The sequence below is a fragment of the Trachypithecus francoisi genome, unplaced genomic scaffold (genome assembly GCF_009764315.1).
Source record: "Trachypithecus francoisi isolate TF-2019V2 unplaced genomic scaffold, Tfra_2.0 Lachesis_group15, whole genome shotgun sequence".
Lineage (NCBI taxonomy): Eukaryota > Metazoa > Chordata > Mammalia > Primates > Cercopithecidae > Trachypithecus > Trachypithecus francoisi.
The window spans coordinates 114,092,870-114,106,187 of record NW_022681460.1 but is presented as its reverse complement, the minus strand read 5'-3'; the positions used below and the strand labels follow the sequence as shown (position 1 = coordinate 114,106,187).

At 57.0% G+C, this 13,318-nt stretch overlaps 1 protein-coding gene across 6 annotated transcripts in view; it reads right to left on the bottom strand.

The window, feature by feature from the left end:
- LMF1 (lipase maturation factor 1) overlaps positions 1-8,653 on the bottom strand; it is a 104,205-nt gene extending 95,552 nt beyond the window's left edge. For 3 of the 6 annotated variants that reach the window (XR_004443090.1, XR_004443091.1, XM_033236317.1), the window contains exon 1: positions 8,437-8,653. Coding sequence is in view for 3 of the 6 variants with exons in the window: in XM_033236317.1 (XP_033092208.1) it covers positions 8,437-8,629 (193 nt within the window). In the remaining 3 variants the exon portion in view is untranslated. The remainder of the gene's footprint in view (positions 1-8,436) is intronic. The other 3 variants (XM_033236319.1, XM_033236318.1, XM_033236322.1) reach the window with 2 other exon arrangements.
- Between the last annotated feature and the right edge of the window lie 4,665 nt (positions 8,654-13,318).

Genomic DNA, 13,318 nt, shown 5'->3' with positions numbered 1-13,318 from the left:
AGGACACGGGATGGACACAGGGTAAACACGGGGCAGACACGGGGCAGGACACAGGGTAGGACACAGACTGGACACAGGGCCGGACCCAGGGTGGACACGAGGTGGGACACAAGAGTGGACATGGGGCGTGACACAGGGTGGGAAACAGGGCTGCAGCAGAAGACTCCCCACACCCCTCCTGCCTCCACCTCCGGGTGGAAGGGACCTGAGTTGTGAGTGCTGACCTCCTAGCAACATAGAGGACACCTTGCAGCAGGCCCTCAGCCCCAGCAGCCACATGCGCAGGGACCCTCAGCCCCAGCAGCCACATGCGCAGGGACCCTCAGCCCCAGCGGCCACATGCGCAGGGACCCTCAGCCCCAGCGGCCACATGCGCAGGGACCCTCAGCCCCAGCGGCCACATGCGCAGGGACCCTCAGCCCCAGCGGCCACATGCGCAGGGACCACACCAGCAGCTTCCACAGGAGCTCAGGTCAGTGTGTGTGCATGTGGGTATGACATGCCCATGTGTACATGTGTGCGCAGGGGTGTGTGCATGTGTCTGTACACATGAGCACACGTATACATGTATGTGCGCATGTTCAGGGATGTGCGTGTATCCTGGCATGTCTGCAGCTGGGAGAAACACAGGTGGTGGCGGTTCAACCACGGCACACTCCAGGGCCCAACCCTCGTCGGCGCTAAGAGGGGCCCTTTTGGCCGGGCGCGGTGGCTCAAGCCTGTAATCCCAGCACTTTGGGAGGCCGAGACGGGCGGATCACGAGGTCAGGAGATCGAGACCATCCTGGCTAACACGGTGAAACCCCGTCTCTACTAAAAAATACAAAAAATTAGCCGGGCGAGGTGGCGGGTGCCTGTAGTCCCAGCTACTCGGGAGGCTGAGGCAGGAGAATGGCGTGAACCCGGGAGGCGGAGCTTGCAGTGAGCTGAGATCCGGCCACAGCACTCCAGCCTGGGCAGCAGAGCAAGACTCCGTCTCAAAAAAAAAAAAAAAAAAAAAAAAAAAGAGGGGCCCTTTCCCACAGGGACCTAATCGTGCTGCTGAAGGATGGATGTGCTCTGCCCCTCACCACAGTGCCAACTCCAGGGCCACAGAGGAAAACAAGACGTGGCCTCACTGAGGCAACAGCCTCCATCAGTAATTCTAAGGCAAGAAGCACAGGATACTTCCTGCTTCTCAGGAAAAAGGAAGACAGACTGAACTGAGATTTCAGGGAAAAAAAAAACCATTTCAACCTCTACTCACATTATAAATATAGCTACATAAAAAGAAGCAGCAAAAATGTTGAAACATCACAGGCTCTCAAAGCAAAACCAACCAGTCAAGCTTCGGAAGGCCCCGTCACTGCCCCACACAGGAGGCAACAGACAGCCATGCGACCACCTGCCTCTCACAGGGACCCTGAGCCCGACCTGGGAGCTGCAACCATGTCGCCCAAGCAGCCAACAGCAGGCATGGCCAGCAAATATGTTGCGTCAGAATCAGAAAGAAATTGCCACGTGTGGGAGCCTGAGCCTGTAGCCCCAGCTACTCAGGAGGCTGAGGCAGGAGAATCGCTCGAAACCGGAAGGAGGTTGTAGTAAGAGGAGATCGCGCCACTGCATTCCAGCCTGGGCGAAAAAGTGAAACTCTGTCTCAAAAAAAAAGAATCAGGCCGGGCGCGGTGGCTCAAGCCTGTCATCCCAGCACTTTGGGAGGCCAAGACGGGTGGATCGCGAGGTCAGGAGATCGAGACTATCCTGGCTAACACGGTGAAACCCCGTCTCTACTAAAAAATACAAAAAACTAGCCAGGCATGGTGGGCGGGCGCCTGTAGTCCCAGCTACTCGGGAGGCTGAGGCAGGAGAATGGCGTGAACCCGGGAGGCGGAGCTTGCAGTGAGCTGAAGTGAGCTGAGATCCGGCCACTGCACTCCAGCCCGGGCGGCAGAGCAAGAGTCTATCTCAAAAAAAAAAAAAAAAAAAAAAAAGAATCAGAAAAAAAAATCAGCTTTCTCTTTTCTCCTTTTGGATAAATTGTTGTAAAATTAAAACAGTCATCCCAGAAATGCAGAAATGCCATTCTCGATGGTTCTTATTGGCCATGGTTAAATTCTGGGCCTTGGCACGGTGACCTCAAGTATTTTGTCTTTAAAGGTATGTGCTGCAGAGCTCTGAGGTCGGGCAGTGCTGTTTGCTTTTTAAACAAAGAAGTATTTTTACAGAAGACCTTGTAAAACCAAGTGGTGCATTTCATTAGAATTCAAGTGGCCTGGAGAAAAGAAAAAGAACTCATTTCCCATGAGCTCTTAGAGCCACTGAAAGCTCAGAACAAAATAAACTGAGCAGGGTTTCAAGTATTCTTTTTGGTTTAATTTTCTCCTCAAATTTTCTGAAGAACAGCTGAGAGTTCAGCAAATACGGGTGCAAACGATTCTGCCTGCCATGTCAAGTCTGCCTTGGGCGTCATCTGAGGAGGATGACAAGCTACAAGGGCTGCGGCGAGACTCGGAGACATGCTACTGATGGCACCGCGGCCCCACCTCGCTGGAGCAGCTGCAGGGGAGAAGCGATCAAACTGCCCCATGTGGAAAAGAAAGAAGGGCGGTGAGCGGGCGCACAGCACAGACGCCACGGTGCGGCACGCGTGCCTCCACGCCTAAGGACAACACGAGCGTGGAGATCCCCTAGAGGCTGGATTTTCAACACAAATCGCACCCGAGGACTCCAACGTGACAATATGGAACTGGAAAGACGAGCAAGAAAAACCCCTCCGTTCCCGCCACCGTTGGGCGTTCCTTCTGCAGCCCAGGCTGTCCACGTTACTCGGGATCATAGTCAAGCGGTGGGTTCTGTGTGGCGCTTGGCTCCTAGGGCCTTGGGGAACCCATGTTCTTCTCCATTCAGCTTCATGGAGAGACTTTTCCAGGTTCCGGAAGACCATGCTAGAAGCTAGACAGAAGAGTGGCCCCACCCGCCCTGTTTGGAACCTGGCTGGGGCGTGCGGTGTTTGAGGCGCGTGGGCAGATTGGGGTGAGGCCAGAAGAGCCTCTTCCAGAGCCAAGGACAAGCCTTGAGGCTGAAGAGCTCACCGAGGCCACTACAAGATAGAAAGAAAAAGAGCCTCAGAGACTCCTCAGTAAATAACCAGAACAGACAGCAAGGGTGGAGAGCAGGAGGGCAAGGCACTGAGACTCTACAAGCTTCCAGGGAGAAGAGTCAGATGCTTGAAGATGCTTCCCCGATGCTGCAAAGCTCTGAGGGAAAGTGGCTTTGATGGAGAATTACAGATCCGGGCAAGTTGGTCCTTTTCCATTCTGGAAAAGCTGCTTGGGGATACACGCCAGCAAAAAGAGAATCCGCCAGCAAACAGGGAGACACGAGCAGCCCAGGAAGTATGAACGCAACCAAGGGAGGGCTGCGGCAGTCTCTCTCCTGGTGGGCCACACCTCAGGGCTGGAGGCGGGTGGAGGGGGAGGAAGGGGTGATGGCTGGAAAAGTGTCCTGTATTGACACTAAGCCCGGGTAGAGACCACCTGCTACAGGTCGGGCACATTTCACTGAACAGGAGATGCCCCTAGAAGACAGGGGATAGAGGCATAAAGAAAGCCCTCTCCCTGACTGCAAGGAGCCAGAGGGTAGATGGCCACAGTAACACTGGAAAGGGGACAATATCAGCCACAAAAGAAGCAGAGAGCAGGGCTCCAGTGGTCAGTCCTGGGTGGGGTCAGGAGTCCACGAGTGATGAGGGCTAAGTCTGAACACCGGAAGGGCATTGGCAGCCATGGAGAGAACAATCACAGTTCAACCCCGGGAAGGCAGAGGTCAGGTGGTCTCAGGACTGTGGTCAGGAAGAGATGCCTCACGTGGCGGGGACACAGTGGGAGCAGTTCAGGCACCACGGCTCGTCTGCTGGGGCCCCAGCCTCTCGTTGCAAGCAATGCAGGTGGACATCTGCCCCAGAGGCAGCAGGGAGCGTGTGTCCCAAAGCCCCCAGCACTCATGCCCTGTGCAGGCGCCAAGCGTCCAGCCCGGACAGGGTGGTTCCCTCCCGGGTCTGTCCAGGACTCGGACCCAACAAACACGTGAACCGACAGACCACATCCCTCAGGAAGGTCTCTGTGCCGAAGCCATGACAGCCACGAAAAGTGCCAGTCACAAAGTCAGTCTGCAAACGCCAACGTTACCCAGTCTCCATGTCACATTTCACCCACAAATCCCTTCCAAATTGTAACAGTATCTCATAAATGTTTGAGCTTCAAAAGAAAGGTCCTTTCCAACGTTCAGATACACAGACTCCGTGGCTGCCTGCAAGCCATCTCCCGGGCCAGCGTGTCCTCCGTCCACCTTCTGGGAAGTGTGCACAGGCGGGGAATCTCATGTCAGCCTCAGGATGGCCCAGTGGTCAGTCTCACCTCATCAGTGACAGGCAAGTCTTGATGAGCATCTTGGCTAAGGCCACATAGCTAAGGTGTGGTCCACCAACTCTGAGCCCCACTACTTCCACCTGTCACAAGCTTCCAGAAAGTTCTCTGCAGTGAACAGCTATCAACCCAATTCTGACCAACTGTAATTACACTGTTTCCAGAAAACACCTGAATTCTGAGGCCGTTAAAATGCATTGTGTACATATTCTATGTGACTCTCAAAAATAGCAAACTAACATGAGTTCAGTCCAGGAGAACCCAGAAGGGGTGGGCAGCTCTAGCCTAGGGCGTCTTCAGTAGCACCTGCGAGGCTGTCCTTCCCCGGCCTTGTCAGGGATCCAGCTCTACCCACTGGCGCTGTAACAGATGCAGGGCTGCCAGAAATTCCAGGAGTCTAGCCCCAGCTGCCTGTGGCCACCCATGGGCCGACCTGCCCAGGCTCCCTGGGAGAGGGATTTCAAAGCATCAAGGAGCCGGCCTGGTTGACAAGGCTCCAAACCAGCTGTTTGCCACACACGCGCTTGCACTGCAGGGTTGACCAGTGCAGGCCTCAATCTTCCGCGGGGAACGCTGGGCCACAACGCTGGTGTATGACCCTGTGGGTCCCTGGCATAAAACAGTGAGGACTTCTGGCCAGGCTGCTCTGCCCTCTGTCCCAGTGACCCTAGGCATGGTGCCTGCTCTTGAGTTCAGTTTCCTCATTGCATACACAGACGGCAGCAGGCCTGAGTGCAGGAGGCACCAGCACCCATGGGCGGCCAGCACGGCCCCTACACACCAAGAACACAGCACCCAGGTCCCGCTGCTTAGGCCGGAAACTCTTGTCACATGAGCTTTTACTCATCCGGATTTTGGCCGTTCCTGGGAGTGGCATCTGGGCTGAGGGAATGCTCAGTGTCACATGTCCCCCATCACCTCAGGTGGCCTTGGTCCTCCCAGGTGCCGTCACGGCCCGAGAACGCCACTGCCCAGATGTGAACCCGGTGTCCAGGATACGCAGGCTGCACAGCGGCGTGAACGAAGGGCAGGGCTGAACTCCAGGGCCCACGGACACTCGCTGCACATCCAGGCCGGAGGCTGACCCTGCTTCCTCGCTGTCCACCGGGGGCAGTGACGTTGTCACCTGGAGGTCGGCACCGGGCAAGGTGCTACTTCAGCATCTGCTCAACACAGTAATTGCACCAGGGACTGGAGTCCACACGTCAGGATGACAGGTGTGTTTTCAACTCCGAGCCCTGTGAAAACGCCGCTTTCCGCTAACACCACACTCCGGTTCCCACAGCACAGCAGGGCATGGCAGACACCCCAGGATGCCCGTGGTACGCACGTCTGTATGCAGTAAGCACACCCCTAGCACCTACACACCTCGGTGGCAGCACACGGAAACACCCCGGCCCACGGGGGGAAGGAGCCAGCCCCAGGACGGACGCAAAGTCAGGCTGAATGCAGAGGCCTGTCGCTGGTAGCCGGCCTCTCCATGTCTAGCTTCGAAGCTTCCCCGACACAGTAGGCGTTTCTGCGTTCTCCTGATCTGTACATTTTTACTACGTCTGCTGAGACTATCTGCCTAAGGGTAAGCCTGCCTCAGTTCAATGTCTTAACAAGGGGAGTTTCCACAGAATACATTTGATTATGTGTTTAACAAGTGTTCAATAGCTACAAACGTTGTAAAATTCAGTATCAAGTGAACTTTTTGGAGAGCCCCTATAGCAACTTGGAAAAACCCTGGGATTCTGAGGAACAGGGAGGAGCGCACGGTCTCAGTAAAATCCAGAACTTTCTAGAAGGAGATAAATGCAGGATGACTGCCTGCTTGCCCTGGGCCAGCTCAGCCAGAAAACCATGTCCCTGGAAGATCCTGGAAGATGGGAAACTGGTTCCTTGATACAGCAGAAAGACACTGATTCTACCCTAAATATACTCACAAGATAGAAGAACGTGCATATGTCAAGGAGAAATGGTCAATGCTGGGCACCAGGCTTAAAATATCTGCTTGACCCAGTGGCTTAAAAGTGGTTCCTTCTGAATTGAACAGAGAATCCCTGCAGAGATCAAAGGAGCCTCGGCTCGTTTGAAAGAGTCTGAGCTGGTTTTATGAAGCTGTGCTCAGGAGGCAACGCCGCTGGGACTTCCCGCTGTATCTGGGTTCCCCTGTGGAAGGCCTATTAGAGCCTCACAGCTTCGCTTTATCTCTACTTCATCGTTTGCTAAGTGACAGCACCAACATTTAGAATGACTGTTCAATACTGTGGAGGGAAAAGCAACCTGGGAGGAACTACATTTTAAAATAATTGCAGGCTGGGCACAGTGGCTCACGCCTGTAATCCCAGCACTTAGGGAGGCCCTGAGGTCAGAAGTTCAAGACCAGCCTGGCCAACATGGTGAAACCCCATCTCTACTAAAAATATTTTTAAAAATTAGCCAGGCATGGTGGTGCACGCCTGTCATCCCAGCCACTTGGAAGGTTGAGGCAGGAGAATCGCTTGAACCCAGGAGACAGAGGTTGCAGTGGGCCGAAATGGTGCCACTGCACTCCAGCCTGGGCAACAGTGAGACTCCGTCTCAAAAATAAATAAAATAAAATAAAAAAAATAATTGCTTTAAAGAAAGAGAGAGAGAGAGAGAGACCGAGTTGAAGCCGATACTGCAATCCCACAGGAAACCTGGTAGTGATGAGCACATCTCATCACTTTGCACCAGGAGGTGGAAAGTATCACACAAACGTCACACAAAACGTCAAACTGAGCATCACTCCAGCACAGCCAGGCTACCAAACTTCCCGTGATGTGTGCGGGACGAAAGCTGTGCAAACAAGAACTTCTGCAATCCGACCGTTTCCTTCCACGCGTGAGGCAAATAGACAAGGGAAGGAAATGGAGACGTCCAGTGTCCACGGCCTACAACCACACGTGGACAACGCCGGGGCCAGTGGCTCCGCGGCTCTCTGGAAGGGTGGCTGCCCACGCACTCCGCTGGCTCCATCTCGGCCTGGCACGCTCCCCTCACTTCCAGGCTCATCTGAGAGCCTGAGTCTGGGCTTCGTTGCTTCTAACAGGCTGGGCTTATGAAACATGTATCCGTGTGTCCACTCATGTCCCTGTGATCACAGGACCGTTCTCTTCCAAACCAGTTGTGCGTAGCCGGGGCTGGGGAGGGAGGGAGTGGGAATCGCCAGCTGCCCCTGGCCAGGGGGTCCAGAGGTTTTGAGCACGAACTGACTTTCTCAGAGCTCCGCAGGCTGCGCACGCTGCGGGGTGAAGGGTCTCAGCCGGCGGACCCCGCCAACCACACCCCAGAGTGAGGCGCAGGCTTCACCTGCAGACGAGGTTCCAGAGCTGCCCCCAGGCCTCCGCTGGGCATCCTCCCGAAGGCAGGCTGAGCTGGTCGGGACGCTCACACTAAAGGAGAAACTCCGGCCTGGCCAGCAGCCAGCCACCCTCCCTCGGCCCTCGGGAGACGCGAAGGGGGCTCCCGGGCCGGCTCCCCGGATTTTGGCAGGGGCCGCACGCGGTGCGGATGTGGCGTGCGGGGCCCAGCAAGAGCGGGAACCTCCACCGTCAGCACAGCGCTGTGCTGGGGCAGCAGGGGCGCCTCCCTCTCCAGGCCTCCCCCCGCCCCGCAGCCAGAACGCAGACCCCCCACCTGCCCACGGACGCGACCCGCCGCCCGACTTGCCCTGCTCGCCTGCGAGCTCCTGGGCCAGGGCCAGGGCCAGGGCCGGCCCCGCCTCGCACAGCCCCGAGCCGGTCCCGGCGGGCGCGGCCGTGCACCTCTGGGGCTGCAGGTGGAGCCGGGAGCCCGGGAGCCCAGGCCAGAGGCTGGAGGCGGCGACAGGGGTAGGGCCGCGCGCGCTGTCGCCAGCAAGCCTCGTCCTGCCCCGCCCGCCCCGCCTCGCCCGGGCCCGGCAGGAAGGAGGGCTGCGTGGGGGCGCCGCGGCCGCGAGACCGCGCGGAGGAGTCTTGAGGGAGGGCGGGGGTCGTGGGGCGCGGAGGTGACACTGGCGGATGTCCCGGGCCCGCCCGGCACTCACAGTACACGAAGTCTAGGGCCTTCAGGAGCACGATCCGGGTCAGCCAGAAGGTGCCCGCGTGGAGGTGGGCCGGAGAGCCTGCGGGGTCACGGCCCGGCGCGGGCAGCGACTCAGGCTGTGGGTCCGAGTACCCGGTTTTCCGCCTCCTCAGCGACTCCTCGGGCGCCGCCATTGTTGGGCCGTCAGGGCGCATGTGCGGGGAGGGCGCACTCCGGAGGCCCCGCCCATTATCGGAGGCCCCGCCTCCCCCAGGTCGGCCCTGCCCACGGTCGAAAGCCCCACCCACACTCCCGGGGGCCCCGCCCCCTCCAGCCGGCCCCGCCCACGCGCGGGAGCCAGTGCCCGGTGCCTGCCTCCCTCGCAGTCCTCGCTGGGCGCTGTTGCGGGTAGGGTGCCGAACCGGGTACCTGGGAGGTGGTGCGCGTCACCCGACCCTAACTCACTGGGGCATGCACGCGTGCCTTCCGTCAGTCCGCGTTGCAGAGGCCCAGGTGCCCTCCCCCAGCCAGGCGCCTTCCCTCCCAACTCTTGTCCTGGCGAAGGTGGGCTGCAGAAACCCTGGCGGTACTGCCACAGCGTGCCCCTGCCTCGCAGCTGACACTCACTCCCAGTATCCGCGGAGGGTGCTGGGCGATCGTCGCAGCCAGAAAGGAACAGAGTAGGCAAGGCTGGGCCTGGAATGCTAGGGGGACCCTCCCCTTCCTCCCAGCCTTCCACCTTTGCACAGCCCAGCTCCTGCCAGCCCTTGGGACTGGACTTCAAGCTGTGGGGGAAGAGGGGGACTCAGGACTCAAGAGGGAAGGGCTAACTGCCCATCACCCCAAACAGAACCTGAAGGAGGACGCCAGCAACTCTACATTCTGATGACTGGAGTGGGGTTCTGGGGGCTGATCTGAAATGGGTGCTGGGAGAGGCTGGGGTCACAGGCATTCCTCAGAGGAAAGAAAGGGCGTGAGGCCAGAGTAGGCATTGGAGACCTAGAGGTTATTGAATAAACTGTGGGGCACTTGGAAGGAAATTGTGGAAGGGCAGGTTTCTCCTTATTCATTCGTCAGAGCTCTTTACATATGAAAAATCCGTTCTTTTGTGTATATTGGAAATATTTGTCCTGGCTTTTTGGTTTTGTTTTTATGTATTCTTGTCTTTCACCTCTCTAGTGTTCCTGGTGTTTTGGCGTATAAATTATTGTCACTCGGATGGTCAAATGACCCGTCTTTATAACTTGTTTAATTATATCTTCACCACCTGTAGCGCGAGACTTGTGAGGGCAGGGACTGACTGTGGACATCAGGTCCCCAAATCCAGGGCTGACCAGCAGTGGCCAGAGCTTCCTCTCAGCCTCCAGCCTCCCTGCGTTGCTGGGGTCATAGCATACCTGTACATCTTATGGTTGAATTCATTTTTAGTTTCCATTTCTTTTCTATGAAAACCCCCTCAGGAGCCCAGCTGTGCAATGGGACCCTGTAAAAGATGTTGCCATGGGTGCAAACATGCAAACATCCTCCACATGCTGGCCAAGCCTCCGGGAGCCCAGCGTGTGCCTGAGGGCTCAGAGCCTTGGGGATTGCAGGAGCCGTCGGCCCTGGCAGGCGCCCAGCACCCAGGTCCCTCTGCAGAGCCCACCACCTGTACCTCTCCTCATGATCTGGGAGCCAGTTTGGGAAGGGCCAGCAGAGCTTACACTGTTCCCCTCCTCTGTGGGGGAACAGGGAGCCCCACACCCTCGGGCTACGCCTGCCGATGGGGCCCTGTCTGGATGCCAGGCCTGTTCGGAGACGGACGGCGAGAGGGACTGCCCTGTGTCAGGTGTGGCCCTGCGCTGTCCTCAGGTGGGGCTGCCGTCACAAGGAGGCTTTGTGCACAGCTTCCCCTCGCTGGGCCGAGCTGCTCTCCCCGCAAAGGGTACAATGGGGCATTGTGCAGAGCAGAAAAGGGCCTCTTGTTCCAGCTTCCAGCGCTCCGGGCTCCGGCTCTGCGTTTGCCCAGGGTGGGAGCAGTCAGCGGAAGGGTCTGCTGGGAGCTCCTGTCCTCTCTGAGCTCAAGTTTCCCTCGGGGTCTGCTCTCTTGGGACCCTGACCACAGGGGTCCCATCCACTGCCAAGATTGGCTCCAGAGCAGGTCGCTGGGGGCAGGGCTTGGACCAAGGAGAGGTGGACCAGCAGCTCTGTTCATGCCCATTTCAGTCTGAAATTAATCAAAAGTGCACTGGGTTATGATTCAGCCATAAAAAGGAATCCAGGAGCCGGGTGCAGTGGCTCAAGCCTGTCATCCCAGCACTTTTGGAGGCCAAGACGAGTGGATCACCTGAGGTCAGGAGTTCAAGACCAGCCTGGTCAATATGGTGAAACCCCGCCTCTGCTAAAAATACAAAAAAATTAGCCAGGCATGGTGGCAGGCGCCTGTAATCCCAGCTACTTGGGAGGCTGTGACAGGAGAATCGCTTGAACCCGGGAGGTGGAGGTTGCAGTGAGCCGAGATTGAGCACTGCACTCCAGCCTGGGCCACAGAGCGAGACTCTGTCTCTAAAATAAAATAAAATAAAATAAAATAAAGTAAAATAAAATAAAATGGAATCCAGTTCTGACACATGCTACAACACAGATGAACCTCAGGACATTAAGCTCAGTGGGACAGGACAGACGCGGAGGTCACATGTTGTGTGAACCCATTTACACGAAATGTCCAGGGTGGGCAAAGCCACAGGGAAAGGAGGGAGCTCTGTGGTCCAGGTCTGGGGACGGGGAGTTGGGGAGCGGGTGCTCCGTGGGTAGGACGTTTCCTTTTGTGCTGATGAGAATGTTCTGGAACTAGGTGATGGCGGCCCAGCACTGCGAGGTGCTAAACACCACTGAGTCGTTCACCGGAAAGTGGCTTATTTCATGCTATGTGAATTTTGCCTCAAATTTTAGAAAAGTAAAATGAGGCTGGGCATGGTGGCTCACGCCTGTAATCCCAGCACTTTGGGAGGCCGAGGCAGGTGGGTCACCTGAGGTCAGGAGATCAAGACCATCCTGGCTAACACAGTGAAACCCTGTCTCTACTAAAATTAGAAAAAAAAAAAAAAATTAGCCAGGAGCGGTGGCGGGCGCCTGTAGTCCCAGCTGCTCGGGAGGCTGAGGCAGGAGAATGGTGTGAACTCGGGAGGCGGAGCTTGCAGTGAGCCGAGATCACACCACTGCACTCCAGCCTGGGCGACAGAGCGAGACTCCGTCTCAAAACATAATAAAAAGAAAAAGAAAAAGAAAAAGAAAACAAAAGAACGACAGACAGCCCTGCACTGGTGTTTGAGAATCGCCCAGAAGGCGCTGTCACCTGTCGGAATACATCGTATTCTTTACACTCACCTTCTTCATCTATATTAAGGAACATCCAGCAGTTTAAAAATAACATTTAGATACAGGTGTGTCTTATTCCCTAAGAAGGCGTTTCACTTAAAAACAGAGGCTTCTCCGCAGACCCAGAGCAAGTTGCAGCGGCCAGGAAATCGGCCAGATGGGGTCCTTCCACCCTGCAGCTCAGCGCCCGGAACCCGGGCTCTGCCTGAGCGCCTCACACCAACCCCAGGCGGGAGGAGGAGGAGGGCGTCCTGAGTTTGCCCTGTCAAGCAAAAACTCTAAGAAAAAAGCCAGGCTGACCCAGGAGAGGCCTGAGGGAGTGGAGATGAGGCTCAGCCACCCCAGGGCTGCCCGGTGCTGGAGGAGAAGAGGCTGAGGAGGAGAGTGGGGAGAGGGGAGGGAGGGAGGGGCTCCCCAAGAGCGTGCAGGCTGAAGACTGGGCTGTCTCCCCAGAAATCCACCAACAAGCCTGCCCTAGGTGGGACCCTGTCCCCGCCATCCCAGCCTGCGCCAGCACGGCCTCTGGGACCCAGGCACACACAAGCCCATGGCTGGCCATGCTCCCAGCAGCTGCGGGCCCGCTTCAGGGAGGAATGAGCCCCTGTCGGCACCTCGTCCAGCTGTCCCCCAGCACCCCGGCCTGGCAGCTCCTGCCGCATCAGGGCCATTGTCCCTGGCATGCGGTTGCAGCTGTCTCTGGCACCCACAGGAACCCAGCGTGGGCCCGAAGCTAATCGTGCACCGTTCATTTACCCCAATTTGTCATGTCCTGAAATCTGTGTATGGAAGGGGAGCCCAGGACCCATTGATGCTAACATCTGTCGCCGCCTTCTGGAAGGGTGGTCAGTTTGGGCAGATCCTGCTGTGAATGTCCAGCGGGCAACCCCCCCCCGCCCCACGTGAGGCTGGCAGGTGCGGGTGGGGGCTGAGAGAGCAGGTGTCGTACCATTTGCTGGTTGTCCTGGGACCATGACTCACAGACGGCTGTTCTGCTTGGCTCACCCTGTCCTCTCCCTGCATCCTCAGCTACAGGCCACGAGTGCTCCCACCCCTGCACCCCAGAAGGAGCCGCAACTCCATGTGACCCTGCAAGCTGGCAAGCCATGGTTTCTAGGCAGAGTGGAAAGCACAGCACCCAATGTGGTGATGTTCTCTGGTTGCAGGGCCCTGTGTGAGGAAACGAATGTGTATTTTTTTTTTTCTCTAGGAATCATATTCTGCACTGGAAGAAGCCTCGGAAGTTGCCTGGCCCAGAGGTCACAAACCAGAGCCCTGCGGGCTGAGCTCTACCCACAGTGCAGTTAGCAGTCAGTGTAGCGGTCACCAACGGCCACAGTAATGCTGCGTAACAAACAGCCTCGGAGCCCAGCGTTGTGTGTCACCGGGTGGTGCTACCCAAGCCCAGGCCACAAGAAAGGCAGGGCAAAGGCAGAGCTGGCCTGTCCTTTCTCGGAGCCTCTACAGCAAAGCTTTGCTGAAGGCTCTCATCTGAACCGAGACCACGGAGGAAACACATTCAGAAAAATGAATACTTGGGAGACAGCAGA